The 18,644-nt window shown below is 39.2% G+C and overlaps 1 protein-coding gene across 1 annotated transcript in view; it reads right to left on the reverse strand.

Moving 5' to 3' along the window:
* The window catches only part of POLR2B (RNA polymerase II subunit B), a 50,272-nt gene that overhangs the window by 3,809 nt on the left and 27,819 nt on the right, over nucleotides 1–18,644 (reverse strand). The window contains exons 16-23 of the mRNA XM_011223494.3: nucleotides 18,475–18,643; nucleotides 10,976–11,072; nucleotides 9,839–9,933; nucleotides 8,170–8,420; nucleotides 7,995–8,084; nucleotides 7,653–7,760; nucleotides 6,779–6,892; nucleotides 6,232–6,392 (exon numbers count right to left, since the gene is read on the reverse strand). Of these exons, the coding sequence (XP_011221796.1) occupies nucleotides 6,232–6,392; nucleotides 6,779–6,892; nucleotides 7,653–7,760; nucleotides 7,995–8,084; nucleotides 8,170–8,420; nucleotides 9,839–9,933; nucleotides 10,976–11,072; nucleotides 18,475–18,643 (1,085 nt within the window). The remainder of the gene's footprint in view (nucleotides 1–6,231; nucleotides 6,393–6,778; nucleotides 6,893–7,652; nucleotides 7,761–7,994; nucleotides 8,085–8,169; nucleotides 8,421–9,838; nucleotides 9,934–10,975; nucleotides 11,073–18,474; nucleotide 18,644) is intronic.

Raw genomic sequence — 18,644 nt, forward strand, 5'->3', positions numbered from 1 at the left:
CCCCCCAGTTTTGGGTCTCTTCTGATTTGTTTAGTGTATATTTCTCTGGGTCGTTGTTACCCTTTTAGCATTTTGTTCTCTGGCTCATCTATTCTTCTCTCAACAAAATGACAAAACGGAAAAACTCACCTAAAAAAATACAAGAGGCAGTACTGACTGCCAGGGACCTAATCAATATGGACATTAATAAGATGTCGGAACTAGAGTTCAGAATAATGATTATAAAAATACTAGCTGGGTTTGAAAAAAGCATCGAAGACACCAGAGAATCCCTTTCTGGAGAAATAAAATCTAACCAAGTAGAAATCAAAAAGGCTATTAATGAGGTGCAATCAAAAATAGAGGCTCTAGGGGCGCCTGGGTGGCACAGCAGTTAAGCGTCTGCCTTCGGCTCAGGGCGTGATCCCAGCGTTATGGGATCGAGCCCCACATCAGGCTCCTTCGCTATGAGCCTGCTTCTTCCTCTCCCACTCCCCCTGCTTGTGTTCCCTCTCTCGCTGGCTGTCTCTATGTCTGTCAAATAAATAAATAAAATCTTTAAAAAAAAAAAAATAGACGCTCTAACTGCTAGGATAAGTGAGGCAAAAGTGAGAATTAGTGACACAGAAGACCAAATGACAGAGAATAAAGAAGCTGAGAAAAAGAGAGATAAACAACTACTGGATCACGAGGGGAGAATGTGAGAGATAAGTGATACCATAAAGCAAAACAATATTAGAATAATTGGGATCCCCGAAGGAGAGAGAGGGGGGCAAAAGGTATACTGGAGCAAATTATAATGGAGAACTTCCCTAATTTGGGGTAAGAAACTGGCATCAAAATCCAGGAGGTTCAGAGAACCCCCCTCAAAATCAATAAAAATAGGTCAACACCCTGCTATCTAATAGTAAAATACACAAATCTCAAGACAAAGAGAAAATCCTGAAAGCAGCTCGGGACAAGAGATCTGTAACCTAAAACGGTAGAAACATTAGATTGGCAGCAGACCTATCCACAGACACCTAGGAGGCCAGAAAGGACTAGCATGATATATTCAGGGCACTAAATGAAAAAAATATGCAGCCAAGTATACTTTATCCAGGTAGGCTGTCATTGACAATAGGATGAGAGATAAAAAGCTCCCAGGACAAACAGAAACTAAAAGAATTTGCAATCACCAAACCAGTCCTACAAAAAATATTCAAAGGGGTCCTCTAAGCAAAGAGAGAGCCCAAAAGTAACACAGACCAAAAAGGAACAGAGACAATATACAGTAACAGTCACCTCACAAACAATAAAACAGCACTAAATTCATACCTTTCAGTAGTTACCTTGAATGTACATGGGCTACATATGCCACAATCAAAAGACACAGGATATCAGATTGGATAAAAAAGCAAGACCCATCAATATGCTGTCTCTAAGAGACTCATTTTAAACACAGTGACACCTCTAGATTTAAAGTGAGGGGGTGGAAAACCATTTATCATGCTAATGGACCTCAAAAGAAAGCTGGGTAGCAATCCTCACATCAGATAAATTAGATTTTAAACCAAAGACTGTAGTAAGAGATGAAAAGGGACACTATATCATACTTAAAGGGTCTACCCAACAAGAAGATCTAACAGTTATAAATATTTATGCCCCTAACATGGGACCAGCCAATTATATCAACCAATTAATAACCAAATTAAAGAAACAAATAGATAATAATACAATAATAGTAGGGGACTTCAACACCCCACTCACAGCAGTGGACAGACCATCTCAGCAGAAGATCAACAAGAAAACAAGGGCTTTGAATGACACACTGACCTGATGGACTTCACAGATATATTCAGAGCATTCCACCCCAAAGCAACAGAATACACATTCTTCTCGAGTGCACATGGAACATTCTCCAGAATAGATCACATCATGCGTCACAAATCAGGTCTCAACTGGTACAAAGAGACTGGGATCAATTTCCTCCATATTTTCAGATCACAATGCTTTGAAACTCGAACTCAATCACAAGAGGAAAGTTGGAAAGAACTCAAATACATGGAGGCTAAAGAGCATCCTATTAAAGAATGAATGGGAAATTAAAGAATTTAAAAAATTCATGGAAACAAATGAAAATGAAAACACAACCGTTCAAAACCTTTGGGAGGCAGCAAAGGCAGTCCTAAGAGGGAAATATCTAGCAATACAAGCCATTCTCGAGAAACAAGAAATGTCTCAAATACACAACCTAACCCTACACCTAGAGAATCTGGAAAAAAAAAGTAAAAGCCTAAACCAAGCATAAGAAGAGAAATAATAAAGATCACAGCAGAAATCAATGAATTAGAAACTGAAAGAACAGCAGAACAGATCAACAAAACTAGGAGCTGATTCTTTGAAAGAATTAATAAGACTGATAAACCCCTGGCCAGACCTATCAAAAAAAAAAAAAAAGAGAAAGGACCCAAATAAATAAAATCATGAAGAGGAGAGATCACAGTCAACAACAAAGAAATACAAACAATTATAAGAACGTATCATGAGCAACTATATGTCAACAAATTAGACAATCTGGAAGAAATGGCTGCATTCCTAGAGACGTATAAACTACCAAAACTGAACCAGGAAGAAATAGAAAACCTGAACAGACCCATAACCAGCAAGGAAACTGAAGCAGTAATCAAAAAGTTCCCAACAAACAGGAGTCCAGCGCCGGATGGCTTCCCAGGGGAATTCTACCAAACTAAAGAAGAATTAAGACCAATTCTTCTAGGGGCGCCTGGGTGGCACAGTGGTTGAGCATCTGCCTTGGGCTCAGGGCATGATCCCAGTGTTATGGGATCGAACCCCACATCAGGCTCTTCCGCTATGAGCCTGCTTCTTCCTCTCCCACTCCCCCTGCCTGTGTTCCCTCTCTCGCTGGCTTCTCTATCTCTGTCAAATAAATAAAATCTTTAAAAAAAATAAAAAAAATTTTAAAAAGACCAATTCTTCTGAAACTGTTCCGAAAAACAGAAATGGAAGGAAAACTTCCAAATTCATTTTATGAGGCCAGCATTACCTTGATCCCCAAACCAGGCAAAGACCCTAACAAAAAGAATTATAGACCAATATCCCTGATGAACATGGATGCAAAAATTCTCAACAAAATACTAGCCAACAGGATCCAACAGTACATTAAAAGGATTATTCACTACACCAAGTGGGATTTATTCCCGGGCTGTAAGGTTGGGTCAACATCTGCAAATCCATCAATGCGATACACTACATTAATTAAAGAAAGGGCAAGAACCATATGATCCTCTCAGTAGATACAAAAAGCATCTGACAAAGTACAGCATCCTTTCTTGATTAAAACTCTTCACAGTGTAAGGATAGAGGGTACATACCTCAACATCATAAAAGCCATCTATGAAAAACCCACAGCAAATATCATTCTCAATGGGGAAAAACTGACAGCTTTCCCCCAAGGTCAGGAACACGGCAGGAATGTCCACTATCACCACCACCATTCAACATAGTACTAGAAGTCCTAGCCTCAGCAATCAGACAACAAAAAGAATAAAAGGCATCCAAATCGGCAAAGAAGAAGTCAAACTTTCACTCTTTGCAGATAACATGATACTCCATGTGGAAAACCCAAAAGACTCCACCCCAAAACTGCTAGAACTCATACAGGAATTTAGTAAAGTAGCAGGATATAAAATCAATACACAGAAGTCAGATGCATTTCTATACACAACAACAAAACAGAAGAAAGAGAAATTAAGGTGTCGATCCCATCTACAATTGCACCAAAAACCATAAGATACCTAGGAATAAATCTAACTGAGGAGGCAAAGGATCTGTACTCAAAAAACTATAGAATACTCATGAAAGAAATTGAGGAAGACACAAAGAAATGGAAAAACATTCCATGCTCATAGAAGAACAAATATTGTTAAAATGCCTACGCTACCTAGAGCAATCTACACATTCAATGCAATCCCTATCAAAATACCATCAACTTTTTTCACAGAAACGGAACAAATAATCCTAAAATTTGTATGGGACCAGAAAAGACCCCAAACAGCCAAAGTAAAGTTGAAAAAAAAAAACCAAAGCTGGTGGCATCACAATTCCAGACTTCAAGCTCTATTACAAAGCTGTAATCATTAAAACAGTATGGTACTGGCACAAAAACAGGCATACAGATCAATGGAACAGAACAGAGAACTGAGGAATGGACTCTCAACTCTATGGTCAACTAATCTTGGAAAAAGCAAGGAAGAATACCCAATGGAAAAAAGACAGAGTCTCTTCAACAAATGGTGTTGGGAAAATTGGAGAGCCACATGCAGAAGAATGAAACTGGGCCATTTCCTTACACCATACACAAAAATAGACTCAAAATGGATGAAAGACCTAAATGTGAGACAGGAATCTATCAAAATCCTGAAGGAAAACACAGGCAGCAACCTCTTCAACTTCAGCCACCACAACTTCTTCCTGGATACTCGCCAAAGGCAAGGGAAGCAAGGGCAAAAATGAACTACTGGGACTTCATTAAGATAAAGAGCTCTTGCAAAAGCAAAGGAAACAGTCAACAAAACCAAAAGACAACCAACAGAATGGAAGAAGATATTTGCAAATGACATATAAGATAAAGGGATAGTATCCAAAATCTATAAAGAACATATCAAACTCAACCCCCAAGGAACAAATAGTCCAATCAAGAAATGGGCAGAAGACATGAACAGACATTTCTCCAAAGAACACATACAAATGGCCAACAGACACATGAAAAAAGTGCTCAGGATCACTCGGCATCAGGGAAATACAAATCAAAACCACAATGAGATGCTACCTCACACCAGTCAGAATGGCTAAAATTAATAAGTCAGGAAACAGATGTTGGCAAAGATGCGGAGAAAGGGGAACCTTCCTACGCTGTTGGTGGGAATGCAAGCTGGTCTAGCCACTCTGGAAAACAGTATGGAGATTCCTCAAAAAATTGAAAATAGAGCTAGCCTACAACAGAGCAATTGCACCACTGGGTATTTACCCCAAAGATACAAATGTAGTGATTCAAAGGGGTACTTGCACCCCAATGTTCATAGCAGCAATGTCCACAATAGTCAAACTGTGGAAAGAGCCCAGATGTCCATCAATAGGTGAATGGATAAAGAAGATGTGGTGTGTACACACACACACACACACACACACACAAATAGTCAAACTGGAAAGAGCCCAGACGTCCATCAGTAGATGAATGGATAAAGAAGATGTGGTGTGTATACACACACACACACACACACAAGAAATCTTACCATTTGCAACAACATGGATGGAACTAGAGGTAAGTCAATAAGTCAATCAGAGAAAGACAATTATATCATCTCACTGATATGTGGAATTTGAGAAACAAGGCAGAGGATCATAGGGGAAGAGAGGAAAAAATGAAACGAGATGAAACCAGAGAGGGAGACAAACCATAAGAGACTCTTAATCTCAGGAAACAAACTGAGGGTTGCTGGAGTGGAAGGGTGTCGGAGGGATGAGGTGGCTATGTGATGGACACTGGGGAGGGTATGTGTTGTGGTGAGCACTGTGTATTGTGTTAAGACTGATAAATCACAGATATGTACTCCTGAAACAAATAGTACATTATATGTTAATAAAAAATGTTATTTATGTTAATGTGTAATGGGCTTATTGTTTTTTTTTTTTTTTAAGATTTATTTATTTGCGAGAGAGAAAGAGCACGCATGAGCAAGGGGAGGGGCAGAGGGATAGAGAATCCTCAAGCAGACTCCACTGAGCAGAGCCCAAGGCAAGGCTCGATCCCAGGACCCTGAGACCATGACCTGAGCTGAAATCAAGAGTCAGATGCTCAACCAACCAAGCCACCCAGGTGCCCCCTTATTAGTGTTAATTTTTAATAAATTATTAAGTCCTAGTTTCAGCTTCTAATATGATTAACATCAATAGATATAACTCAAACAAAAGCTTTGGGCCCTGGAACCAAGAAATCTGAGAACCACTCTTTTTTGTAAACATATGCTGAAATATATTTATAGAAGAAACTGATGTCTAGGCTTTAAATCAGGAGTTGATAGGAGTGGGGAGATAAATGTAGTAAGGTTGGCCATTGATAATTATCGATGTGGAGTGACGGGCACATGGGCAGTTTCGTTATACCATTATCTCTATTTTTGTATGTGTTTGACATTTTTCATTAAAAAAGGATAATTAATAATAACAATGATGGTGATGCAGTTCTCTTACCGAGATCTACCCTCCATGGGCTGTCTATTAAGGATCTGAATAGGTCCCCTGGCACGAGAATGAATCTTATCATCCACCATATGCTTCAAACGCTGGTAATATGTGGGACCAATAAAAATCTGTGATGTGATTTTTCGACCAGTGAACCCATTGTACAGGACCTGAAACAGATTTTGAAGTACAGACTTAAAAATATTAAAAATATGTGCACAGACTGTATGATTTCATTTATATGAAAACTGAAAGCAGATAAAATTAATATAAAATCAAGAGAATGTTTACCTTGGGGATGGGGTGGGGGTAATAAATGGAAGGAGACATGAGGGGGCATCCAGGCCTAAAAGAGTTCTGGTAATTTTCAAGATCGGGGTGCCAGTCACACAGGTGTGTTCAAGTGTGAAATAAATTCATCAACTATACACTTACGATTTGTGTACATATTTAAAGCATGTGTCATACTTCAGTAAGAGACTGATACTTTTTAAAAATGAAACTACACACATACAAAAAAGAATAGACATACCTACTAATGTAAGAGCAAACATACCTCATTTCCTCTAAGATGGTAGCCATAATCAGATAATAGATTAGAAATCTTCTGCACATTAACAGCATCATTAAATGGAGTGGCATCACCAATTTCACCCTTGTTAGCTGATACCTTTTTTTAAAAAAAGTAGTTTTTAAAAGCTGAATCCTTCTGTTGCCCTTTATAAGTCTTTATCAATAAAAACACATTCAATTAAAAAAAAGCCTTTCTATATAGGGAAGATTTTGAACTTAAAATCTATGTTATAGAACGGTAATATTTCAAGTTTCATTTTATTAATATCTTAAATGAAATATTATTTATAACAATCTACTGAAAAAATTAAAACTCAATTATAAACCTTCAAAAAGGAAGCTATCCATGAGACCAGATACAAAAAGAATGAGACTCCCAACTATTTACTACGGCTCAAAGAAAATGACATTTTAATGCCATAAAACCAAGTCACCCATGTGTTAGGCTACAGCCATTCTACCTGAACAAGATACTTAAAAATAGAAAGCCTTCGCTGAAAGATGTATGAATACAGCTAATAATACAGCTATACAATTATTAAGTTCACACTGAACTAACCACCAATGAATTAACTCATCTACAGAAAAGAACTAGTCAAAAGGATAACCACAAATGTATGCAGAGATTGGATGTAGTAAAGTTTACAAAAATTCTGACTTAGCCAAATTTCACAAATTTTTGCTGGGGCGAAAAAAAAAAAAACCCCACAATCATAATCAATTTAAAAGCAGGAAAATAAGTATCATACTAGCTTTTTGCAACAAAGAACCCTGACTCAAATATGAGAGAAATCACCTATCATCATTTTGGAAGAAACATCAGTTTGGAACATATATTTTTAAAGAAAATCTCTTACCTTCCCTTGAAGACATTCAATCAAGTGACCAATAGTCATGCGAGAGGGAATGGCATGGGGATTTATGATGATATCAGGGGTGATACCCTCACAGGTGAAAGGCATATCCTAGAAAGAAATTTTTAAAAGGAGACAAACAACTCTTAACTACGGAACTGGAACTGATCCCCCCTCCTCCGAAGTTTTCTATTTCCTCAATTCTGTTCAACATGCTCTGTTCATATTCTTATTCAACACTAAAAAGTCAAGCCTCAATCACCTTTGCACTTTAAAGAAAATTTTGATTCAATAAAATGTTAAACAGAACTGTGGGTTGGGGTAAGGGAGATTCAAGATACCTACCTCTTGTCTGTACTGAATACCACAAGTACCCTTTTGACCATGTCGACTAGCAAATTTATCTCCAATCTGTGGAATTCTAACAGAGCGGACCTGAATTCATACAAAAATAGTTTAGTTAACTTAAGCCAAACTTGTTTACTTTTTATACACAGCAATATGAAAAAGCTACACTCACCCTTATTTTACAAAATTTATATCCTTCCTGATTGAGAGTTACCATAACCTGATCCACAATGCCCGTCTCACTAGTTCTTAGGAAGGTGCTACAATCTCTCTTGGTATAGCGTCTATTAGTGCCCTCCAATTCATCTTCATTTTCAGGCAAGGTGACTGTTTTGCCTATAATAACATCATCTCCTGATACACGGACTCCAGGAGCTATCAAACCATCATCGTCCAGCTTGTCATAAATGGCATGCCTCATACCTATGAGGAAACAGACATGGAATTTTCTGAAATGGTACTACTATATAAAGTATTTAAAATGTCACATAATCCAGGGCATCTGGATGGCTCGGTCGGTTAAGCACCTGCCTTCAGCTCAGGTCATGATCTCAGGGTCCTGGGATCAAGCCCCACGTCGGGCTCCCTGCTCAATGGGGCAAGTCTGCTTCTCCCTCTGCCCTTCCCCCCACTTGTGTACACGCACACTCTCTCAAATAAATCTTAAAACAAAAAAAAGTCACATAATCCCTCCAAAAGATTAAAACCAAATACATAAATCAGTCCCAAATCAGAGAGAAGTTCACAGGAATCTTTAACACCATAAACCATGTGTAGTAATGACACGATGCTCTTACTACAACCTATTCTGAATTCTAAAAAACCACTGGACTGAGCACTGGAAAATCAGATTATCTATGCTGAGTGATTTTGGATAAGGGCGTTGCCATCTTCTGATCTCTTTTTTACATGAAAATATGCCCTCCGAGGGACTAGGTGGCGCAGTCGGTTAAGCATCAGACTCTTGGTTTCAGCTCAGTTCTGATCTCAGAGTCATGAGATCAAGCCCTGAGTCCAGCTCTGTGGGGAGTCTGCTTGAGTTTCTCTCTCCCTCTTCTTCTGCCCCTCCCTCCTGCACTCTCTCTCACTGAAATAAATCAATCTTAAAAAAAAAAGACAGAAAAAGAATATGCCCTCTACACATATCCTCTCACAGAAATTCTGAATTTCATCTTATGTAATCTTAACTCCCCTGGACATCAATTCACTACTACACAGAACCACCCACAGGAAATGAAATAACAGAAAGATGACTTAAAAAACAAAACACATTTTACTTCACACGATACCATCAGAAGTCAAAACCGTAGCAGATACACACATTTCCCTGGGACATCCTATCCATCCCACTGCATACACAGTTTCTAAGTGTCCTGTGAAAATAGTAACTAGATAATAAGTTTGAGTTTTTTAGAAGAAAGAAAAAGTGCTAGGTATTACCTCGTTTATCTGTTAAATGTATACAAATATTGTGGCTAGACAAATATTATGATCACACTACAATGTGGAGAGGGGGGAGTTCCCATGCAAACACACACACAAACTGAGGGAGAGTTCAGAGTACAAATAAGAAGGGCTGTAGTGTATCCCATGAAATTACATGACCTCTCTGATCTCCTAAATACCCTCTTTAATGCAGGATCTACCAGGATGGAAGGACCTTAACAAGTCAACAACTAAGTGCAAAGACTTTTGGCAAACACATATATTTTCTTATATATGAGCTCTAAGAATAACATGAAAACATACTCCCGTGTGACAGGGGGCAGGCAGAGAAGGTATTAATTAGGAAAACCATAGTATGTTGACTTTAAATTCCATAATTTAAATGTATCACTTACCCTGGCATGTTTCACGAGTTGGCTTCTCAAAAACTTCTTCTTGATCAAATCCTTTTTTAGATTCCTGTTCTTTATATGATCGATAGAAGACAGACCTAAAAACGCACGGTTGTAAAGGTAACTTCTATTCTCCTTTTATAAAAGAGCTTAGAACATACCGATAAACTTCACTTAATTGATATTGGGGAGACAATTTAAACCATGAATCTAGGACAAGAGTTTACTGTATTAAGAGTCAAAATTAAGTCTAAAATGCTGTTACATGGGCCACACATGTAGCATCTGACCTGTAATCTTAACACGGCTGGATTATATGTGAGAACAGGAAAGACCTGAAGTCACTAACTGCAACCTCCTACCTAAAATAAGAATTCCTTCCATAATACCCCTCAGAAATGCTCACTCAGGATCTGCTCCAATATTCCTAGTGAGGAATTTATGATACTAAGCTATCATGTCCACCCTCTGGTCCTAGTGCTATCCTCTGACACTATACAGAAAAAAAAATCCCATCTTCTAAATTTCCAGTTTTTAACCAATCTTCATATGCTATGTATTTGAGATTGTCAATAAAATAACTGAAGCATAATTTTTAAAAAGTTTTAAAAAAACACTACAATTTTAATAGCTATTTATGGGTCCTAAAAGTAATAGGTTTATTTTTATTTCTTTAGGCATTTCTGTATTATCTAAATGCAAACATTTATTTGCTTACCAAAAACAGTAGGGGGTGAGGACCTCAAAATATTAGCATCTGAAAATCCTGAGACACAAGAAATAGTGTCTTCAGTCATTCAACCATCAACCAGGCCTCCTGTTTTCTGGAGTAGGGTACTGATTTCACCACACTAAACTCTATCCAGATATCTATAGAACAGTATGTGCCTGCCAGATATCCACAAAGCTTCATGAATGGAGGCAAAAGAGTAAATGTCTTAACAGAAAAAGTTCTGTTGTCAGATCAAAATTTCCTCCAGCCTGACCTTCAAAACCACCAAGAAGCTTGGATACATACAAGCCAAACCTATTTTTAAAGAACTTTTTTTTTCCCTTTTCTTTTTTTTTTAAACTTTTTTTGATTAAAGTATTAATGTTTGCACTGTATCTGTGTTTTGACAACTACTATAAACAACTGACCTGAAAAAGCCTCTGTCTACAGCTGAACGATTCATGATAACAGAGTCTTCTTGGTTATATCCCGTGTATGACGCAATGGCCACAATGGAGTTGATACCTGTAGTGCACATGAGAACATGCATTAAAGCCTTATCTGGGAAACAAAGAAAAATTGTTCCTTTTATTTACTTTTGAAAAGTTAAAAATTCCTTAAATTTTTTATTCCTGGTACCACTACCATAATTTACAGGGCAATATACCTGATATAATGAAAAGAAAAAGAAAAAGGCAAAGCTACAAAAGATAAAAGACCTCAGGAATGTACACCTGGGGCATCTGGCTGGCTAAGTCAGTAGAGCTAGTGACTTGATTCCAGGGTCATGAGTTCAAGCCCCATGTTGGGTGTAGAGATGACTTAAAATCTTCTAAAGAAAAAGAGGAATGTACATCTAATTGACACTGCATTACACTAAGCAATAGCTGCATGTTTTGCAAACTGTGGCTATGGCAGTCCTGCACAACAAAGGTTCCTATTTAAGCTGCAGTGACTTTTCTGACTATGGATCATCATTCCTTATGCGGCAGATTTTTACAATTCCTTTAATGCATTTAGGACGACTCTCAAAGTAACCTGCAGCTTTCCTGACAACTCGCTGTCTCTCCTGCTAAGAAATGTAGCTCTTTTCTTCTGTGTTCTTTCAGAACCTTCTACTACCATATCCACCACTTCCACCATCAGATCCGTAACCACTACCACAGGGGCTACCCGAGCTTCTTCCACCAAAACTGCTCCCCCTTCAAGGGTCCATAATTAGACTGCTGTTGTCCACTATAAATTCCAAAATCATTATAGTTCCCACCACCACCATAGTTACCGCCTCCAAAATTTCCCCCTTCACTGTAACCACCTTTTCCTCCACCAACGCCACCATATCCACCTCCTTTGGTGTACATATCCTGGACCCACCACCACCACAGCCTCCTCTACTGCTATAACCAAGACCACCACCATCGTTGCCACCATCCTCTAGAACCACCTCTGCTGCCACCATCTCCACACCACAGCCTCCTCTTCCACCGAAGTTTCCTCCATCACCCATGAAGTAGCCACATCCACCTCTATGACCTCTTTGTGATCCAGCAGACTGCATTTCTCGTTTAGAAAGGACCTTTTCCACCTCGCAATCATGCACATTAATAGCTGGTATTTCCAAACAACAATTTTGTCAACTGTATCATGATCATCAAAAGTTACAAAAGCAAATCCTCTCCTTTTTCATCTCTTCCTGTCTTCTATAACTTCCATGGCTTCAATCTTGCCATACTTTTTTTTTAATATTTAAGTAATATCCACACCCAACATGGGACTCTAACTCACAACCCTGGGACCAAGAGTCACAGGCTCCTCCAACTGAGCCAACCAGGTACCCCCAGAGCTTTGTTTTTAACTTGAACTCATTTCTAACACTTTAAAAAGCAAATTTACACAACAGCTTAGAATTCACACTTTTCTTGAAAAATCAGATCTGGCATTACCGGGCACACTTACACACATCACAACCATAGCTGAAACTAACAGAGCTAACCCCAATGGAAAGGCAAACCTCTCTCTAACTCATTAATCCCCCCTAACCCTGTAGGAGTTGGAGGCTGCAAGCCCTATTTAAAAGATAACACTAAACATTCTGTGCTAAATACAACCCTGACTGCTCTCTACAAAAGAAGAATCATACTAAGGAGAGGGCATTTGTTCTTCTGAGCACCTTGATGGGCTTGTGCATTTAAATTTGGAGCTAAAATGCTCTGCTTGGGGAGGAAAAGGAGCATGAAATTCTCCAAGGAAAGGGCAGTGTCAGGGAAGTGGACACCGGTTAAAAGCCAAGTAGCAGACAAGGCCTTCAGAGAATCAGAAAAGTCAAATAAACAGTCACTCCTCAGGTGTGCAATGAAAACTCCTCCTGAAATCTAAATGGCATCCTCTATGAAATTTTTAGCAGCATCCACACTGGTCACCATCCTTTTGTGTGGATTCTTTGGGAGAACTAGAATTTTAAGTTTCACAAATGATCAAGCACCATAATTCATGGAAAATACATAAAGATGCAGGTTCCTGAATGCAGGGGAGGCTCTGGAAAGTGGAGAATTTGCAGAAATCTCAGCGTCTTGAGAGATGTGATATGATCCTACTACTAAGGAAGTCAGTAGTAGGGCATATATCACATCTGCAATACATCAAACATGCAAGACTTCCCCCAGCACTTCCTCACATTTTGGTGGAGCACCACCTATGCCCCGCATCTTTTTCCTCCACCAAAGCAGCCTATAGGTGTTCAACTGTCTTGGCCTTGTGAGGCTTTCCCGTCTCTTGTGTGACAATTCCTGGATCACCCACATATGTGCTACATCAAGTAGAGACCAGGAGGCAACCTCTTCCTTCCCAGACCCTTTATCCAAGTCTGAGAGATCGGCTAAATTTAGCTAAAAACAGTAACTTCTTAATTATGCTTCTTATAGTTTTTTCTTAAAAGCTCCAAATCAAGATGCAATGTAGTGAAGAGGAAAAGGCACAAGAGAGATGGGAGGAAAAGGTCTACATTTGGTCAAAAAGGAAAAACATAGGCCAGAGTCTAAATTCTGAACTTAAAAATTTCTTAAGTTGTGTAACTTTGGGCAAATAACTTAGCCTTCTGTATCCTGTCTCCACAGCTGTAAAACAGAGATGATACCACCACCACTATTTCTAATCAGTTAACATTTATTCTGCTCATACTAACTGCCAGGCACTAAGCCATGAGTCTGAAATGGATTGAACCATTTAATCATCACAAAAGCTTTATGAGGTAGATACTATTATTATTCTCATTTTGCAGGTAAAAAAATATCAAAATGCTTTTATGATGCTTAGAAATAACATGTGTAAAGCACCCTGGATGGTGTTTCATACAAATTCAATGCTCAATAAATAGTAGTAACTTTGATAAAAATATCTGTGAGCTATGGGGCACCTGGGTGGCTCAGTCGGTTGAGCAGCCGACTCTTGATTTCAGCTCAGGTCATGGTCTCAAGGTCCTGGGATCGAGCCCCAAGTCTGGCTGCCCACTCAGCAGGGAGTCTGCTTCAGGATTCTTTCTCTCCCTCTGCCCCACCCCATTCACTCTCTAAAATAAATAAATAAACCTTAAAAAAAAAAGAAAGTATCTGTGAGCTAAAGGACTATAAAAATGTGAAATCTAGGATTACAACCCATGTGTTAGCCAGGTTCACACCCTTCCTGCCACTCTGTTCTCACCCACTTCAAACCGTGGCTCAGCACTGAGGAGGCTCTAAGTCCCTAGATCCCTAGACACACTTTAAGTCAGGATGAAATTCTGTCACAAGGATTTTTGCTCCCAGAAGATGTCAACCAAGGTAACAGTACACTACAGGAAGAGGAACAATACCCATCAAAAAGACATTCCTTAAGATAACTTGATTAGGCCCAAACCTCCGGTCAGGGTGCAGAATTTGGCCAGTGCACCTGGAATGGAGACAAGGCCGGGGCCAATAATTCATCCAGGAGGTCAGGAGACTGGTTACATCAACAGAGTGAACAAATAAGTAAAGAAACTAAGGTCAGTGGGATCCAGATTTCTCCTTATTAGAAAATGGAGTTCTAAAATAAACACTCCAGTATTGGACTGCGATGGGAGATACTAGTATGAACTCCTGTTTCTTTGACATATAGAGTCATAAAAATAGACAAAGTGGCGGGTGGCAGTATGCGCATACACGTTTTTCCAGGTTATCAGCTGAGAGGACCTAGAAATGATGATATTCTAATAGCAAGAAGCACACTTAGTATCCACGCTTTGGTTTCCACATACCATCCTTCACTGAAAGGAGAAATGGCTGAGTCCAGGTTTAAGGAAAGCACAAAATAACTATGTAAATAAAGATGAGGGATCTATAAGGAATTCATCTTGAAAGTGTTCCCACTGAAAAATCTGGGGCAATTTTAGCATCAAAATAGAAGGAATGATGGAATTAGAAAAATCACCATTTGGCAACAATCATCATGCTAAACTAATGGCTGAGAGTTTGACAAGGAACAGAAAGTATTTACACCATCTCAAAGTATCTCTTCACAAAAGACTCACTATGACTTAGTATAAAATACTTATAATTAGGGTCGCCTGGGTGGCAGCATTGTTACGCGTCTGCCTTCAGCTCAGGGCGTGATCCCGGCGTTACGGGATCGAGCCCCACATCAGGCTCCTCCACTATGAGCCTGCTTCTTTCCTTTCCCACTCCCCCCTTGTGTTCCCTCTCCCACTGTCTCTGTCAAATAAATAAATAAATAAATAATCTTTTAAAAAAATACTTATAATTAACAAAAAATGGAGAAATCAGACAGACACCATCTTAACCACATGATAAAAGTTAAAAGTCACTGTTAACGGGACATATAGACAGGATGTGCCTCCTGATATGATGCAATGAGAATACAGCATTACTTCTATGCTGGTCCTGCCAAAAATTCATAACCTGAATACAATCACGGGGAAACACTCAAATCCAAACTGAGAGACAAGGTACAAAGTGTAACTTGCCTGAATGCTTCAAAAAACGTCAAGGTCATGAGAGACAAGGAAAAACTACAGAACTGTTCCACCCTGAGGAGACTAAAGAGACATGCAACTTTACGCAATGCACAATCCTGGATGAGATCCTAACCCATAAAGGACGTTATCAGGACAACTGGCAAAATTTGAACTAGGGATTGCTTACTAGATGGATAACAATGTTAACCTCCTAATTTTGACTGTGGTACTGTGGAGAACACCCCTGTTTTTAGGAAATATTCACTGAAGAATTATAAAGTGATGTGGCTGTATGCCTACAACTTACTTTCTAATGGTTCAAGAAGAGAAAGGGAAAGAATAAGGCAAATGTGGTAAAATGTGATCTGGATGAAGAGTATACAGAAGCTCTTCGTACTATTCTCACAAATTTTCTATCAGTTTGAGACCTCAAAATACAGTTTTTAGAATAGATGATGTGATTAAGGCATGAAGCCATAACAGAACTGAAAAGCAAGTGTAGTCCCTATCAGCCATGACTTCACCACTTCATACCAGTATCAAAAGAACATTTTATTTCAAATCTAATCCTTTAGCTGTATTTTTTTTTCTCTAGCCATAAAGAAACTTATCTACATGTTGAAGGAAACACAACAGTGCAAGCATCCCGCAAAGATAGGAGCATACTGTAGGCAATCTAACAGATTGTGTTTTCCTAGACAAGAGTAACCCCTTGTGGAGGACTCTGAAAATAAATCATTCTAACCTATGAGAATTTGTTATCAAAATGTTAGATCCCCTAGCATAGTTATAATTTAAGGCCACTATTTATAAAGCAAATTCTACTAAGTAAATAACATTACCCACAGTTAAAGCCAAAATCCTATTAATAGTAAGGTAAGAAAACAGTTATGCCAAAGAACTATGCTGCCTCCTTTAACATTCCATGCTTCCCTACCCTTTACACTTCTCTGCACCATTTTACCTGTTGTCCGGTCTCCTTAAGAATCTCCTGCTGCAAATTCCTGATTCTCCCCATCTCTAATCTCTTCTCATTTCTATTCTTGGTACCTAAAGTTCTTTCTCTGGCTTTATTCTCACTTTGAATTTCCCTCAGCAATTTCATGGTATTTTATACTTATCACTAATATATCAAAAACTTCCCAGCTCTAGATTTGACCTTTTTCCAAACCACATTTACAACTATTAGAAAATCTTTACTGGGGGCATCTCAGTGGCTCAGTCGATTAAGCATCTGCCTTTGGCTTAGGTCATGATCCCAGGGTCCTGAGATGGAGCCCTGCATTGGGCTCCCTGCTCAGCAGGGAGTCTGCTTCTCCCTTTCCCTCTACTCCTCTCCCTGCTCATTTTCTCTCAGACAAATAAAATCTTAAAAAAAAAAAAAAAAAAAGAAAGGAAAGAAGGAAAAGAAAAGAAAGGAAGAAAGAAAAGAAAAGAAGGAAAAGAAAAGAAAGAAAAAGCAAATCTTTTCTGGGGAGCCTGGATGGCTCAGTCAGTTAAGCGTTTGCCTTTGGCTCAGGTCATGATTTCGGGGTCCTGGTATCTAGCCCCACCCCTGCCCAACCAGGACTCTGCTTCTTCCTCTCTCTCTGCTTCTGTCCCTCCCTCCTGGCTCATGTGTGCATGCTCTCGCTCTCTAATAAATAATCTTAAAAAAAATCTTTACTTAGTTATGGCATCAATTCAAAATCAACATACTGAAAATTGAATTTATTATCTTACCTCTAAAACATCTTCCTTCTAATGTGCTCCCAATTTTATTAAGAGTACCCCTCTCTTCTTGATCACCCACGCCACGAACACCAACAATACTTTCAATTCCTATCCTCTCTCCCTTCATCACTCCACATACAATTAATCAAATTGCATCAACAGTATTCCAACAGGCATTCATCCCCTACTCTTTATTTCTTAAGGACCTTAGCAATTCTTACTTAGACTACTGCAAAAACCCCTAAGTTATCTCTTTCCATTACCATACCTGACTGTAATCTGAATCAACTGCCAGAATGATATTCCTAAAATAAATTTTTTTTAAAATACTTTTACTTTCTTGAAAGCGTTTCTTTTTTTCTTTTTTTAAGATTTTATTTATTTATTTGACAGAGAGAGACAGCCAGCGAGAGGGGGAACACAAGCAGGGGGAGTGGGAGAGGAAGAAGCAGGCTCATAGCAGAGCAGCCTGATGTGGGGCTCGATCCCGTAACGCCAGGATCACGCCCTGAGCCGAAGGCAGACGCTTAACCGCTGTGCCACCCACACACCCCCTAAAATAAATTTCTAATTGCAGTACTTCCTTGCTCCAAAAGGCTGGATGGGTCTTCATTCTCAAAATTCAACCTGCTTTCTCCACACTATAAGAGACTCGTGTACTTACACTCCAGGCAAACTGAAGTCCCGTGACTACTATTATTCCCATATTTCATACATTCATGCATCTAAGCCCTTCCTCAAACCATCTCTCAAACTCAAATACCTTTTTTTTTTTTTTTAAAGATTTTATTTATTTATTTGACAGAGAGAGACACCCAGCAAGAGAGGAAACACAAGCAGGGGGAGTGGGAGAGGAAGGCAGGCTCATAGCGGAGGAGCCTGATGTGGGGCCCGATCCCATAACGCTGGGATCACGCCCTGAGCCGAAGGCAGACGCCCAACCGCTGTGCCACCCAGATGCCCCCAAATACCCTTTAATCAACTTTACACTAGCCTAAAATGCCACCTCCCCTGTGAAATTGGCTCTAGATTTCCAACAGGAATCAATCACTTCCTGTAGCTTATGATAACACTTTCCACATATCTATCTCTTTCTTATTTGTGTTATTTCCCACATTATAAATTCTGAGAGAAGAGATACTGTATTTTACTCACCCTCCCAAGCACCCAGAAAAGTGCCTTAAGCATGACAGGATCCTAAAAACTGAAGAGCAAAACTGAACATACCTGCTGGCAGCTCTCTAAATCGCAGATATTCCATAGACCGTGTGGTCACAAGTGGTTTTTGAGGATAATACAGAACATGGGCCAGTGTATCCATACGAACATGGAAGTTGGTGATATAAACTCCCATAGCCTGCTTACCCATAGCAGACTGATATGTGTTTCTAGGGGAC

The sequence above is a fragment of the Ailuropoda melanoleuca genome, chromosome 11 (genome assembly GCF_002007445.2).
Source record: "Ailuropoda melanoleuca isolate Jingjing chromosome 11, ASM200744v2, whole genome shotgun sequence".
Taxonomy (NCBI): Eukaryota; Metazoa; Chordata; class Mammalia; order Carnivora; family Ursidae; genus Ailuropoda; species Ailuropoda melanoleuca.